The 16,018-nt window shown below is 46.2% G+C and overlaps 1 protein-coding gene and 1 long non-coding RNA gene across 2 annotated transcripts in view; both read left to right on the forward strand.

Annotated features, from left to right (window-relative positions):
* PEPD (peptidase D) overlaps nt 1–7,407 on the forward strand; it is a 118,002-nt gene extending 110,595 nt beyond the window's left edge. The window contains exon 15 of the mRNA XM_042876983.1: nt 6,769–7,407. Coding sequence (XP_042732917.1) covers nt 6,769–6,918 — 150 coding nt within the window. The 3' untranslated portion in view covers nt 6,919–7,407. The remainder of the gene's footprint in view (nt 1–6,768) is intronic.
* Nucleotides 7,408–10,698: 3,291 nt separating this feature from the next.
* The window catches only part of LOC122183190, a 6,596-nt gene continuing 1,276 nt past the window's right edge, over nt 10,699–16,018 (forward strand). Inside the window, exons 1-3 of the long non-coding RNA XR_006180138.1 lie at nt 10,699–13,713; nt 13,913–14,061; nt 14,478–15,097. This is a non-coding gene — a long non-coding RNA (uncharacterized LOC122183190). The remainder of the gene's footprint in view (nt 13,714–13,912; nt 14,062–14,477; nt 15,098–16,018) is intronic.

Here is a 16,018-nt window from a genome sequence, read left to right on the forward strand (position 1 = left end):
TTTCCATTGGCTGAAATACCTTCAGTCAACGCTGTGAAGTTGCATACCAGGTAAGTGTTTTGCCTTGGGAAATGTGTATGTTATAAAGTGTGACTGAGATTCGTATTCCAGAGTTAGCTTCCTGCAACAGTGGTTGGGTGCTCCCTCGCAGGGCTGGAGAGCCTTGTGCTGTTCTAGTCAGGGAGGTGTTAGAGAAAAAGAGCAATAATTGCTATTTCTGAGTTATTGCCAGAATGGCCTGAAACTAATGAATTTAAAACCTCTTCTGTTTTCCAACAGAATGGCCAGTGGTCTTCACTAGGTCTCTTGCTCAAGGTATCACATTGCAGGACTTACGTAGCAGCGTGTGCACAGAAAAGGTTGGCTGACTCAGGGGTTAGCTGTGATCTGAAGATTGTTTCCACTCAGACAGCTGCTGTGTAAATAAAAAGGCCTTGTTTCTCCATGCTCTCTGGGGCATTTCCCATTCAAAGCCACCACCCTAGCAGAATATGTAGCAGTTGCAGTGCTTCCAGTAGGTTTTCATTTTAGCAGAGCAAGCATTTGAAGGGTGCTGCATTGTTCTCTGAGCTTCCGTATTCATGCACAGGGAAGATAAAGCAGGCAGCTGCAATGCCCCATCCTTCTCTTGGCTTTTCTGCTAAGTCTCAACACAGCTAACAATCACTGGCAACGGCGGTGATTTTCTGGTATGAGAAGTCACTCATTAGGAATTGTCTGTTGCTGCCATCAACTAATTTATCACTGTATACCATCCATGAGAGGGTAATTACTGTACTGTTCTTGGTCTGAGCTGGCTTTAAACCACCAGCCCAGACCGAAAAGTTGTGTGTGCCATTACCAGCCGCATGAGTCAGCCAGGGCCTGGGCAACCATCTCTGGAAGCTCACTATCTGGTGTGTGCAATCTTATCAAGAGACCTGGGACTTTACCCTGTCTGCTGTTTAATTCATTGCTGAGGTTTGGGACGTTATCTGTCTCTATGTTGTTTCTTTATCAAGACTTGCCCGCCAGCCAACTGAGATTCTGATGAATGAAAAGTAGTTAACTCTGCCTTTTCTAACTTTGAACACATTGTATGTGGCACCACACACTGAAGCATATTCTGAAGGAATACTGTAGCGCACTCATGTAGCTTAACACCACAAGGAAACAGGTTTAGCTGTTTTCACTGTTCTTGCGAACACTCTGAGGGAGATCTGGGGGCAGTTCAATTCACTCCTGGTGACCTTTCTCTGGAAATGTTCAGTGAAGCCCATGTTCTCCCATGGTTTGCTGTGAATGCCTCCTCCAGCTCTGCTGGCTTGAGGCATGCACGTGGTTCACCTGCTGTGTGTTCGCATGCAGCAGGAATGGCAGCACAGGGTCTCTACCTTGGCATGAGTTGCTGAATTGGGCACTTCTATTCCAGAGATTCCAAACAAAGCCTAACTTTCTTCCCTGTTTTTGCTTAGCTTCCTGTAATGTTGACTTGTGAGGAGAGTGAGCCAACAAACTTTGCTACAAGGGGGAGCTGCCCAAAAACGATTGAGCAAAAATCTAAATCTCCGATCCCCCTGTGAACAATACATTTTACTTAGAGAGAGAGAAAGAAATAATACACACATCCCTGAGCCAGATGTTGTCACTTGATTTTGTCCAGGAGAAGAATGGAAATAAAATCTGAGACAGAAACATATCTTAATATTTCTAAATTCTAACAAAAGCTGAACTGTAATGCAGTATAAATGCAATTTGCTGTTCAGAGTGCTTAGTTATCCATGTGCAGGTTCATTCTGGCTTGTCCAGAATGAGTATTTCTCTCTCAAGCACATCAGAAAATTTTCTCTCTGCACGATTAAAGAAGATCTCATGAGTCCCAGTGTTACTGACATAGCAGAACTGGGGGTAATACTGGTATCAGTTCTAGCCAAAGAGCTCGCTACAGCCGTGTCCAGTCTTCCTTTAGGTTTAAAAAAACCTACATTCTAAAAAAAGGAAATAACTAGTCTGCTTTCCTCTGCAGAGCTCAGCACTAATTAAAGCGTTCTTAATTTGGCTTGATTTAATTCACTTCAAAAATGAACTTATATGAACCAAAGTAACACCATTGTAATTCTGAGTAAGAATACCCGCACAGGGATTTGAGGAGTTTAATGAATTCACCTTGAATTCATGTCTTTTTGGTTTGGGATAATTTTCTTGAGTGTGACAAGTCTCTGCACAGAGAAGACTGCAGCCATTTATTGTAATTTGGGCTGTCCAATGCTGGAGGTAAGAAGGTTATGAAACCTTCAAGAGCAAGAAAGAATGGAGAAAGTGAGAGGTTTTTCTTCTGAACCTGGATTCCTGGTGGTACCAGCGTGGTGACACCAGCACAACTGCACGCAGTCAGCACAGGTTGTGCCCAGCCCCATGCCTGCATGCACCACAGATGCCCACACTACACAACTGTAACTGCTACTTGGCAGTCTTGCAGCCTGCCCTCATCCCAGACTAGAGCTGTTCTGTTCTGGGAACCCACTGTAGGGAACCTGCTTTAGCAGGGGGGTTTCGACCCCTACAATCCTGTGATCCTGTGAAGTCTCTCTGTCACATATCCACCAGTTCTCAATCTGTAAAACTGAGTCCAGTTCACCAAGGTCATGAGTGCTGTGGGGCTGCACCGGTGCTCTGTGAGCATTGCTCTGCTGAGAACACAGAGCCTTGCAAGACAAGGTATTTGCATGTGGCTTTGCTTATGGCTCAGGGAAAGCGTGTGGGTCCTGAGGGAAGGGGAAGCACCAGCTCTAAACACAGCTCTTTGGGGTTTGAAATGTCCACTCTTCATAAGCTGATTACTGATTCGTGCCGTCCATATGATGTTTTCTCAAAGACCCAGTGAAAATGTTCAGTGCTTGGCCCTAAATATTCAGCCTCTTTTCAGGTTTTATTTTTTTCCCTAGGATTTGTAGAACCAGCACTGCACCTTATTTGTGAAAACTTTATGGGACTTAGAGAAAATGCTCACTGACTGCTAAGCATGCTCATCTACTTTTTAACATCTCACATCATGCAACAGTAGTAACACAACTCAACATATCCTGGAAAGGTTTTCACAGGAAAGCAGTTGTCCTAATGGAACATGTCACTTTCTTTAAAGTTCTGAGAAGTAATGGTTGTAGGCTGCCCCAGAACAGTGACTGGTTGCTTGTAAATCTTCTTTAACCCTTTTTGCTTCAGTTGCCTAATTAACATAATCAGGTTAAACTAAGAGCAATTGTTACTAACCTGTATTTAGCTTATATTTTATTGGTTCTTTTTGAGGCTTGATGAAGGGAATGTGTGCCTGAAGCTTCTTTTTCCATTAACATCAGTTGATCTAATGAAATGCATAGCCTCACCCTACAAATCTTGATCCTCTTTTATAAAATGTTTATACATAGAGCTTTAAAGTAAAGTGTTCCTGACATGAGAATTTGCTTGTAAGAGGAAGGAGACTGGCAGCATGGGGTAAGAAAGAGTCCCTACACAGCACAGAGCCCATCAGCCCCTGTAGGAAGGCTTTGTATAATGTGGGAAGAGGAAAGTGGCAGATGCTCTTTCCCAGTCCTGCAGTGTACCCACCTCTCTCTGATTTTAGTGTAAGAATAGATCTATTTCCTAATCAGTCCCATGAAGCATGGAAGTCAAATTCTGCTTGTCCTAAGTTTGCTTATTAAAAATTATTGGTGAGCTGATGGCTGAGTCAAAGTCAGTCCCCTTTGTCCGCATGCATCTGCCCCAGTAGTAAAGCAGCTATAAAAACTGATGTATGGATGCTCCAGTTGGCCTATGTAAATCATGTGCTGATTTACCTTGTGTGGCACACATCCTGTCCTGCTTTCCCATAGGTTTCCTGCTCCAGGATTTTGTAGCAATTCTGTTGCTGCTTTCCATAGCCGTTATCAAACAAATCTCAATAGATTAAAAATTGGAGACGTGTCACCAGTGGTCTTTTTTAATCACATCTGGGATCTGTCATCGACCAAATCTGGGCTGTTTAATTGTCCAAAATCTTTTCTTGAATCTCAAAAGCCTTTTTTATATATCATCATCCAAAAGAAATGAATGAGTGCTACAACCCCCTTTGCTTGGAAGATAACACAAAAGGCTCTGGGGAGCATGAGTGTATCAGTTAGTCAGGACAAAGTGCGAGGCTGTGTATGTAGCTGACAGCAGTGCGGTGTTAACTCGTGTGCTGTCCTTGGCCATGCCTTTACAGCCCTGCTTTGGGACCAATTTGGGTCCATTGAGTCAAGCCACATGATGATCTGCTGCTGGCGTTCAGTGGTTGTGCAATCAAATCTATCTAAATAGGTCGTGCCACTGCCCGTGATAAGATAAAGGCATTTGAGGGTCCTGATGTTCCTGGGCACTTGGCCTGTGCAGGATAGCTTTGTGAAATTGCCATCTCGCACTGCAAAAGCCATGTGTGGGGGGAAAAGCTTGCGAGGAGCCCCTGGGAGCTGTAATGCAGCATGGCCTCACACCTCGACTCGCTGCTCCTTTAAGCCACGTCTGGTTGCAGGCCTTGCTGTAGCCCTGAACCAAGCAGCACTGTGGAACAAAGAGCCTGAAAACAAGGACAGCTCTGAGAGCAAGTTTCATAACCGTCCCTTGCTGGGAAAGGCAATCCCAAGTTGGTAAACTCTGCCAGCCAGAGCCAGCATCTTTTGTCCGTTTGGACCAAGGACAAGAGCAAGCCAGGCTCTCCTGGAGGGAAGGTTTCACAGGTCCTCTGATGCTGCTGCTTGCTGCAGCTGAATTTAAGCTCAGTGTGATGTACAGAGTGTGAACAAAAGGAGCAGATGTACACATTTTTTCCCCTCTTGGGAGCCTGTGTTCCTCTGCGCTTCTGTTGTCTTTAACCAGAGAGATAATGCGCACTGAGGCTGGGCAGTCTTTCTTCACTGTTAGTGTAAGCATACACCTTACGTAGGACTCCTGCATGCAGAGGGCAGCTGGGTCCTGGAGTTCTGAGGGTGAAGAGGGGTTGTGTGGGAATGGCTCTGCTGCCCTGGCCCTCTGCAGCACCATTCAATGGGCTCCTGACAGCTTTCCATACTCTGTCTGGTGCTGGTGCCACTCACTGGCTTTAGATGCATCTGGCCCCAGCACTCATCATTCTTCGCTCATTCAGGATCTTTCACCTCTGACAGAATCCCTCTCTCTGTGCTCCTGAGCCTGCCTCATCCCATTTTGCTCCATTTTCCTCTCATAGAATTGCCCATTTCCAGGTTCCAACTGTTCCAAACTCTACCTCTGCAGCCATTATCTGTCTGCCCTGTCTCTCCTGATCGTATCTTGCCTTCCCCAGCTCCTTTTCTCACCCTCATTCCATTTTCCTGCTCATTTCCATCCCAATTTTCTCATTGCACACACAGGACACTACTGACAGTCCAGTTGTCCGCAGGCTGTTCCCTGTGCTCTCTGGCTCCTGTCTTCTCTGTTCTCAGGGCAGTCACTGCTCCCGAGGAGTGCCCAAGTCCAGCTGAAAGAATAAGATGCTCAACTGCAAAAAAAAAAAAAAGAGCAACACCGGGTTTTTTGTTAATCTCAGTTGCAAAGCAGACAAACTGTGGTTGAAATGTCTCTATAGCAGATTCAAGGGGGAATTCCATCTCTAAGAGGCAAAACCACCCACGTAAAAGCTGTTGAAGTGCCCGGATCTGTTTGCTGTGTGGCTTGCATCCCCTGTAACACCCAGCATGGGCCCGTCAGACACAGCACGTGCAGCTTCCAGATGTACAGCTGTCCAAACCCAGTGTGTGAACTTGGAGTTGATTTATTTAATTCTGCTTTATAATACACTTAACTTGATACCAGCTAAAAGAAATAATTTGGCAACGACATCATTAAACAGTTTAATAAGGAGTAGATGACTCATTCTGTTTGAACAAATGGATTATTTTGCAATCAGAAGTACAAATGTTATCCAACTTTATTTTTAGTTGGAAATGTCAAGAGGTCAGAAACAATTAAAACAACTGTAAGATGGGAGTCCCCGGAGTGTGTGTTCTCTTGGATTTACACCTTACTAAAATTGCTTTTATTGCAGCTTAGTGACTTAGCAACATTTTTCTGATAAGATAATGGGAAATGACTATGTAGGCACATTTACTGGCTAAGGGAGATTAGAGTCAAACAGAAATGGAACATACTTTTCATTTCAACAGAACAAGAGCTGGAAAACTGAGAGGATCTGCTTTTTCCTTGCATGATTTAAACAGTGATTGTCCTTTAAAAGGAATTCTGACCTGTGCAGGAATTTCTTATCAGCTCAAAATTCAATGTTTGAATATCAGCTACAAGCTACTTCGTGTTGCAGTTCCTCCTTTGAAAGTGTACTGTATCTAGAGAAGATGTGATTTGTCTGCACACAGCAGCAAACTGCAGCTCAGCACCAGGACTGCTGCAAGAGCGGGCACCTCAGGCGTCAGCAGGCACTGCTGTCCCAGCAAGCTGGGCACTGGCAAGGGTACAGGCAAAGCCTGGGGCAACGTGCCTTTTCCTGCTCCTGGTATCAGAGAGGGGGGATGCACAGGGACTGTGCAGCCTCACTCACCCACTCCTGGGCACCTGCAGGAGCACCACCAAACTCACTTGCAGGCCACTGCCTCCTGAGGTTCTGGTGCTTGCTCTGTGTTCTGCTCTTGTATCACCAACTCAGTTGGAAACACGCCAGTTGCTCCATGGCCATCACTGCCCGAAGTGCTTCTCGTCCCCAGCTGGAATACCTCATTGGTAACTGCATGTTCTCTGTGACAGGTCCGCATTGAAGATGATATTGCGGTGACAGCCAGCGGGATGGAGTTGCTGACGTGCGTCCCACGTACTGTGGAAGAAATAGAGGCTTTCATGGCAGAAGGCCAAGGCAGCGCCAAGTCATTTGGCTCCTTGTCCAGCCAAAAGGAGTAAGCTTCAGGTGATGCTGAATGTCCCACGCTGATCAGTCATCATTCTGATTTAACACCGCAGCATATAAGATAACATCCAATTCTTCATAGCGAGAAGAGGGCAGGCTATTAGCCAGATTGATTCATTAATTAAAAATGAAAGTAGAAGGCTTCAGCACTGGATATCCATATACCTCCGACGTCGCTGCTTTGCAGGCAGCAGTTGACAAACAAGTGCCACCTGAATAACCTTGCTACAGCAGTGATTTCTTCCAGTTAAATCTGAATTTTGATGATAGAGACTCTTTAAAATACAGGTGATCTGAATGCTGCCAGCAGTTGTAACAACCTAAGTCATTTATTAAGCTTTATCACAAGTATTGCAAAAAAGAGAAAAAAATCAGCTCTTTTCAGTGGACAAAATGACACTTATATTTTTCTTATGGATCTTGTATCAGTGACAATGGAGTAAGCAGAATGAAATTTGTATTAAAATTCATCCTTGGCATCATTTTTGTTTACAACTTGTGTTCATTAGATTCTTCTGCTGCCATTTCTACTTCTTTACCTGACTTTCTGCCAATTTGTGCTCTGGAAACACTGGCTCTTTGTTAGCCTGACTTCTGTTCTGGTTACAGGGTACATTGATCCTGCACACAGCCTCATTAAATTTGTTCATGTATTTGTTCCTTAAAATTGTAGATTGCTGTGGTGTTCAGAAGCCTTAAAACCTGCAAGAAGGAAACGTCTTCATTCCAGAGCTCTGGGTCAGTCAGAGCTGTGCTCTGCCAAACGATGGAGTTGCTTCAAACCATCTGTTGTTAGCAGCTTCAGAATTAAATCATTAATCATTAAGTTTTATATGGATAGACCACAAACATATTAATAATGATCACAAAATGACTTTATATTCATGCAGGATTTAAATTACCCACAGAATCCTTTCTTTTACTGTAGGTGAAGCCTGCAGGAGAACAAATGCTCTGCTTGCATCATAAAATAGTCCTGGTTGCTCTGACTCCATAGAAGTAGTGTTGTTTAGTGAACACGTCATGTTTATGTCTGTTGCCGATGAACACATCAAAAGCACCGTGTTGTGGCCTTATGGCCCTTGGCTGTGACCAGCTGGAGATCTGGAGTTCTTTCAGAAATGGTGAATGGTTGCTCTTTCTGCTGACCGCACTGAGCTGTGCGACACAAACCCGCTCTTCCTTTCTAGCCACTTGGTGAGCCATTGCCAAATAGGGAACTTCAAGTGGTGAAGACCAAGGAATTCGTTGTGAAATAATCCAGGGGCTTCACTCCTTCTGTTCAGTGTCACTTTGCTGAGTGATGAACCTATGTGCATTTTTTTTTTAAAGGTTGCTGGCCACGGTCTACAGGAGGTGAATGCAGGAGGTCTTGAGATGGGAAGGGATGTGAAGGAGCAGAGGTGAGGTCAGTAGCTGTGATGTGCAGCAGTGCTCCTGCTGAGCTTCAGGGTGCAAAGGCTCCTGCTCCTGAATGCACAGCATGTGCAGAGGTGCCATGCTGTGTGTTGGCAGCTGTGCAGGTGTCAAACACCACAACCTGCAAGCACACTCCGGACTTACCTGTCTCTGAACCCTGCGATGTTTTCTAGCGCTGGGCTGTGCCTGCAGCCTCAGCCCACTACCCTCTGAGTCCAAGCACAGCTGAAGCATGCTCTGAACACACTCAGACCACTGGCTGCTCTGGCCACTGAAACCTGCTGTCCCTTAGGTTCAATAGCAGTTATTGTGTTACAGTAACACTTCACAGATTAAAAAAAAAAAAAAAGTTTTGGAGTTGTTTCAACTAAGCTGTAGTCCTAACGCAGTTAATAGGCCTTTCCCTGCTATGATTAATGCTGGCGCACGGCGGCAGTGCTCCTGCAGAACAGGTCTGGCTCTGGGTGCTGTGCAGGCAGGCTGTGTCCCAGCACGCAGTGTGGGGGGGAGCGCTGCCGGCTGTGCTGCTGGGGGTTCTGCGGGGCCGGGAGCGCTGCCCTCCACAGCCAGGGACTGAACTCAACTGCTGCAGATTGTACCCTTCCTTCCAGTGCTCTGTTCTGCAGTTCTGGATAATTTCTACCCACTTATGCAAAAAGCAAGTTAGTTTTGTTGGTTTTTTTTTTTTTTAATTAGCATCTGAGGGGAGTAAGTGTTTCAAAATGGCAGAATGATATTTAATATGCTTTAAATGTGTGCGTTGGGGAGGGAATACAGGTTGTGACAAACTTTCCTTATGATTAAATTAGTATTTCTTAGGCTGTTAGCTATATTTTCCCAAATGCCTTTCTTTCCCCTCGGTGCAAACAGACTCAAATAGAGCCGCACCAAAATAACAGGAGTGCCCAGTGTTGAGCAAGCTTACATGTTTAAAAAGGTCCAAGTTGTGAATTGATAGATTTAAACCTTCAGCGCCCCAGGCTGGATGCACTTGGGGTGTATCTCTGTGCAGTGATGCTGCTGCAGTTACAGGTGTGGTGAGTGGGGCAGAGCCTCCTGGCTGCTCGGGGAAGTCAGAGTGGGAGAGTTCTTTCGCTGTTGTAAGAAAATGGGCATAATGTTTTGTGGTGAAACGTATGGCGCTTTTTCTTGTGACAGGCTCTGTGTTCTGTCACAGACCATAGCTGCTATTAAAAAGAAATGGACCAAAAGGAAAACTTTCACAGACCAACACTGAATTTTTTGAGGTGTTCATTCCAATTTTTCCTTAGGAAGAAGAGGGATATTCCAAGTTCACCATGAGAGCTCTCCTGTGCAGAATGTGAGCAAAGCCCCCATGCCTCTGCTCCCTGGGGCCAAGCTGCTCTTCTGGCAGGAGGCTCAGAATAAGCAGTTGCAAGGAAGGCGTGAACCTAACTCACACTGAGGATAGATTGAAAATAACAACTTGTCAGTCGCACACAGTCTGCACGCAAACAAAGCAGCTGCTAAGCTGGAAAAGTCATTGCACAAACAAGTAAGTTGTAACTTTGTGGTTTTGTTTCACGCAAGAAGGAAGTGGCATTGGTGCTGTCAGGTGGAGAAGTGACCTGCTGGAGCACCAGGAGTTCCTGAGTCTCCATCAGACGGTTCTACTTGCATTCAAGAGACTAAAGAAATCATTCTCCAGGAGCCAGCCTATGTACAGCAAGGTTGGAAAAAACATCATAGATTTGGGGCCCTTCTTTGGATTATCAGGAGAGGAACGCACACTGTGCTGTCAAACCATCAGCAGGGCAACAAGGCCATGTAGTTCCAACACAGAGCAAACAGAGGGGAGGGATGGGGCTCCTGCCAGAGCTGGCACCCATCTAAGAAATGAGATGCAGTCAGGTCATCTTCATCCTTATACAACAACCCTTGTACAAGGATTGTCCCCCGCCAGCCCCTCCCTCATTACCTCATTACCTTTTAATTGCAGTATACATTCAGGAAAGGATTCTTACATTTCTTTTTTTTCTTTTTTTCTTTTTTTTTTTTTTTTGTGTATGCGTGTGTGTGAGAGAGTGAGAGAGAGAAATGGGGAATTTAACCCAAATTAACTAGTTTCTTATTCTCTTCCCACTGAATAGAAACTTAAGTGGAGGACAAGAATTTGTTAAAGAATAAGCTGAAGGAGGGAAAATTTACGTTGGATATCAGGGGGAAGTTCTTTAGTATGAGAGTGGTGAGGTGCTGGAACAGGCTGCCCAGAGAGGCTGTGGTTGCTCCATCCCTAGAGGTGTTCAAGGCCAGATTGGATGAGGCCCTGGGCAGCCTGGTCTAGTATTAGATATGGAGGTTGGGGCCCTGCCTACAGCAGGGGGGTTGGAGCTTGATGATCCTTGGTGTCCCTTCCAACCCAAGCCATTCTATGATTCCACGAATGAAAACTGCTGTACTGATTTCTCAGACAGCTGCTTGAAGTGGTCACCTGTATCTGAAGGAAAGAGAAAATGGACAGGAAAAATAAGGCCAGCACTGGAGGCAAAATGTTTTTATTAGTTTCTGATATTTCAATCTTACCTAATTAAGCTGCAGCTAGAACCAAAAAACCATATATCTGTAAAAAGACTATCATAGTCCAAAACAATCCATAAAAAACTGCACCTAACTGCCTTTGTATTAAAAATTGAAATTCAGAAAGAACTTTTAAAGGCTTTATTTTCTAACAGCATCTTCATAGAGATAATATCCAAGGTTTTTCTTTTCCTAAGTACAGGTACAAGGCAAACAAGCATCCTACAAAATATGGGGAAAAGGCAGTGTAGGAGGGAAATTAAGACAGTGTAATAATCCACTAGCCAGACACACAGGTTAAATGTAACACAACCATACCATCAATGAAATACTTAAAAATGAAAATAAATTAAGGATACACCAAAGTTCCTGCTTTACTTTTGCTGTTAAAATCCTCAATATATAGTACATACCACTGCATTATGGATCATGGCAAAAACTTATCACTAGCATTTAAAAAAACTGCTATAGAAGAACTTCTATGGAAATAAGACTGAAGATACTCCTTCACACAACTGTGATGGCTATAGAAATTCTGCTGAATCGGGTGTTCAAATGAGGGCCGTTAGTTTTAAAATCACTGTGCATTTCTGTACAGGCTTGGCTGCAAATCTGAATGGCTGTGAGAATGGAAATGAACATAAGTGAGCTGAGATCCACACATTCTTGCTGTTCATATGCTGCCCTACCCCTTTTGTTGCTCAGCCAAGCTGTGTATTTTGTTCTCCCTGATACCCGCACCCCAGCAGGAATGCAGTTTTGCAGAGCATAGGTTGTTGGTAGCATTTTTACATATTCTGGAAACCAAAACATTGTTCTCCTAATGCCCCACAGTCACTGTGCAAGCCAGGAAAACATGAACACGGGCATAAAAAAAAAGCAGCCCATGTGCTGCTTTACCTCTGATACTTGGTTCAGACCACCACTTACCCTGTGGAAGCCAATTGCCTGTAAAGATCATTATAGAATGTTGCTGTTTATTTAGAAAACATTTTGAAGTACTCCAGCTTGCTATTACTGTGCCCTGCCCAGTAACCAGATAGGAAAAGCCTAAGTGGTGCTTTGCAGGAATTGCTCTGTAGGTAGAAAAGCAGTTCACCAAACAGGACAACAAACTCTCTAAAGCCTCTGCAGTTTGTAACATGTAACGGAGAAAAGAAAGGGCTTAAATGCACTAAAAGGTATTTAAAGGAATTCACCCAAATACGACTTTCTGATACTACAGTGAACCACCCTGATGAACTTCTCCCATTGTGCTAAATGTAAGAAGGTAAGTGTACATCTGTGAAATGCTATTTCCGTAATGGTAAGCTCCTTGCTGACTAAGGATTTAGATCTGCACTTATTAGACAAATCTTCTAGAAGAGAAAAATATTTAACGCCTTTAAAGAAAAACCCTAAGCAGTTTCTGGTTTAATTGTATCAAATCTTCAGTGTTAAACCTAAAAAGATCTGCACACAATGATGGTTAAAAGAACCCCTCATTTGCTCAGTTACTGCAGGGTGGTGCAGACAGGCTGCACCTCCAGAGTTCATCCCGTCAGGCTGTGGCAGTGACTACTGCCCACTGTTTTCTGCATTTGTTGTGGTGCTCTCAGTGCCAACAGGTTGCACATTGTCTGCAAGACTGTGCGCGTGCTCGAGGAATAAGTCTTTCAGTACGCTCAGCTCCTTGGTCAGGAGCTTAATTTTCGCCTCTAAACGTTCATTTTCTTCTTTGAGCTGGGTGACCCTTTGCAGTGTGTCTTGTGCTTTCTGTTTGCTTTTTAACCGGCTCTTTTTCACTGCCATGTTGTTCCGCTCTCTGCGCTGACGATACTCATCGCTGTTTCTATCCACAAAGGAATTTTTCTTTCCCTGCTTGCTCGGAGGCACAGCTTTGCCTCCACCACCAGGACTAACGGGAACCAGCTGGGGAACCTGCTGCAAACCACTGCTGTGTGCCTGGGTGTGAATCACGCTTACTCCGTTCGCATCTGTAGCGGTGTTCTGCGGGGATGTCTTGCTCATTTGGACGGGCTCTTCTTTGACACAACAGAGTATTAGAAGACTAAAAACTCTTTTCTAGATCGTGTTTCCAGCAAGTCTTCACATGGGTTAAGGGCAAGGTGAACCCTGAAGGAAAAACAAATGCTGTTAAAGGTGCTATGTTCGGCTACAGTCTTACACATCACTGCCTTTGGCAGAAGGTACCAATGGCACATCTGGCAGCAACACACCAAAACTATGCTGGAAGTGGAAAAGCTGCCAATTGCTGGGACATTTCAGAAGCCTCTCGAACATATTTGGATTGGAAGGGACTGTTACTGGGTCATCCAGTCAAGCTGTTTGCATTGTTCACTGGATTTACTCAGTTATTCCAAGCCATCCCTGATGGATGGGTGTCTAGCCTAGCCTTGAAAAATCTCGTTTCACAACCTCTGTCTTGGCAACTAGTTCCACTGTCTAACTTTTCTCCCAGTTATATAATTTTCTTAATTTCAGACCAAATTCTTTCTTCTGCAGCTTAAACCCATTAACAGCCTGACTCCTGACCAACAGGAGTGCTTGATCCTTGTCCTCTCCAAACCATCCTTCTGGGTGTATGCACATTCCTTGGTGGTCTCTGCTTTATTCTAGAGACAGTCCACCTTCCCTTGAACATCTCACAACATCTTCCAGTGCTTTCACCAGCTTTAAGATTGTTTTACTTGTTTTTGAAGATGGAGCCCAAACTGATGGTTGTTTAAAGTCTCAGCAGTGCTCAGTGCAAAAATGTATAAGAAGAGGTAGTGCATGCTGTGAAGGCTGTGACTGAACGACGCAAAAGGAAATCCTCAGCCACAAACAAGGTAAGACCAGCCAAGCCTTTACCAGTGCTGTGAGGGCAGGTGGGACAGGAAAGCAGGGTGAGAACAATGTGAGAACCACTGCACTTAAAAGACAGGGGACTGTTGCCACCTACGAGGAGACATGGGCCACAGCTGACCTGCTCACAGCACGCTTTCCGCTGTGGCTCTCAAAGCACTCACTGTCTATGCTTCTCCCCAGCAGGCTGAGGCAGGCAGCCTGAGGCAGGGACATCCTCCCACCTGGCGCTCAGTCTGCTCCCAACCCTGCTGGTGGTACAAGACTTCACTGCTGCCACTCTCCCAGGAGGACCCGTTTGGAAAGAGCAGCTGAGGCCAGCAGAACACAAGGTGAGCTGCGCAGTGCCCAGTCCAGCCTTACATCTGACAGCACAGGAGGCAGCAGTCCTGTGTGGCAATGCTCAGCAAAATTCAGGGGCTCCTCAGCTGCATGCTGCTCCTGTATAAGTTTTCCACCACAGCTTAAGTGCCATTTTACATTCTGCTGGGTTATCATTAATGAGATTAAAATGTTAACTGTCAATTGCACATTTTCTTTCACAGTCTGAGGAAGCCTAACTAGGTGCAGCTGTACAGTATGGCTCAGTAAGATTCACAGCAGAGACCCGTCATTTGGCTTCAGTATTATTCAAAATTAACATTCTGTTGCCAAGAACTCTTTTTCCCTTAAAGCAAGTGAAAGAGGTGTGTGAGTCGTGCAAGTACAACCACACCCCTCAATAAATTGTCATATTTCCTATTTTCAGATTTCAGGACAGAGAGATGTCAGAGCAGACGTTGGATAGCATGGCCTTCAGTCCCCTCCATTTCAGCATGGCAATGCTCTCCCAGGCAGCCCAGCTAGGTCAGCACTGGGGAAATGCCACATCAACCAGCTGTGTTGTGTCCACTGCAGAAGAACAGGCAGAACTGTCCTGAAAGCATCACCAACATCTGACAAGTTCCTTCACAGCACCAGGTTCCACTTGCTATTCTCTCTATGCTATCAAAAGTATTTAATATTGTTCTAACATATGCATAAGATCTCTATCTGATGCCCCCACAATTCAAAGGAAAAAATTATGTGCTCTATTAAACTGAAATGTAATGGGATAGTTCTCAGTGAAAGAGAATGTGGGTTGAGCAGAGAAACAGAACCCAAGCGTCACATCTCCAAGCTGCTGTTAGTCCTGACACAAAGAGCACTTTGCAACAGGTCTTCCCCAGTTCCTGACCCCTGGAACTGCCCTATGCTTTGTCAACTGTTTCTTCAATGGGAAACACGCTCATCCAGCACTCGCGTGGGAGATGTGACACACGGCTCCTGTCCTGCTCCAATACTGGGTACCGTGGGGCTCCTTCACGGCTGCCACCAGGAGATTTGAAGGTATGGGATGGGGAGGGTATTGAGAAGGGGCTGTGGCAAAGCACTGTGCACCTGGGGAAGGCTGTGAGCAGATGGCTGCCAAGGCTCAATGCTCAGGTTTGTGCCACACTGACACGTTAGCTGTGGGAGGGCGACAGCATGACACGACAGGCAGCAGCTCCATGGCATCCCTTCCCACGCAGCTTCTAGCTGGCACGGGGCAGCTCCGGGCTGGTTCTGCTCAGCACTGCTGCTGCTCTAGCGGCCAGAGCTGCCCGGTTCCACTGCAGCCGCCTGCTGCCACACACCACCCAGTGCACACAATAGTGGCACTCGGGGGCTCCGCCAGCCACAGCTCCCTGGGGATTTGGAGTCTCAGGCACATCAGGCCTTTGCTTTCTTCCCCAAATTCGAAATTTCCAAACGTCTGCCTTGGCAAAAAGAAAAAAAAGTTTTAATTTGTTAAATAAATCCGGTTGGTTGGTTGCTCCACAACTCGCTTTGGGCTGCACGGCTGCTCCGTCACTGCTGCCACAGCCGGCAGCGGGACGCCGCTGGCCTTCCCTCGGAGCGCCCGCGGCCCGCGCACGTTCCTGGCGGAACGCGGCCCGACAGCGCCAGCAGCGCACGCGCTCAGGACAGCCGCCGAACCGCGCTGCCACGACGCCCGGCCAGCGCTGTCGGGACGCGGAGCATCCCCGGCTGCGGCGGCCGCTATAAAGATGAACGACTCCTAATGCAAACTTTTCGGATCTCGACGCGTTCAGCGCTCGGCCTCGGGGCGCCGCGACGGCCGCGTTCCGTCGGGGCTCCGCAGCTCCCGGCACAGCGTTACGGGGCCGCCCCTCCGCGCTGACATCAGCGCCGCCGCCCCGCCCGTTCTCCCCCCCGCCCCTCCCGCCTCGGCGCCCGCTGCCCCGGGGCGGCTCCCGGCCCTCCCCC

Source organism: Lagopus leucura, unplaced genomic scaffold, assembly GCF_019238085.1.
Source record: "Lagopus leucura isolate 7727_CA_CO unplaced genomic scaffold, USGS_WTPT01 Super-Scaffold_100017, whole genome shotgun sequence".
Classification (NCBI taxonomy): Eukaryota; Metazoa; Chordata; class Aves; order Galliformes; family Phasianidae; genus Lagopus; species Lagopus leucura.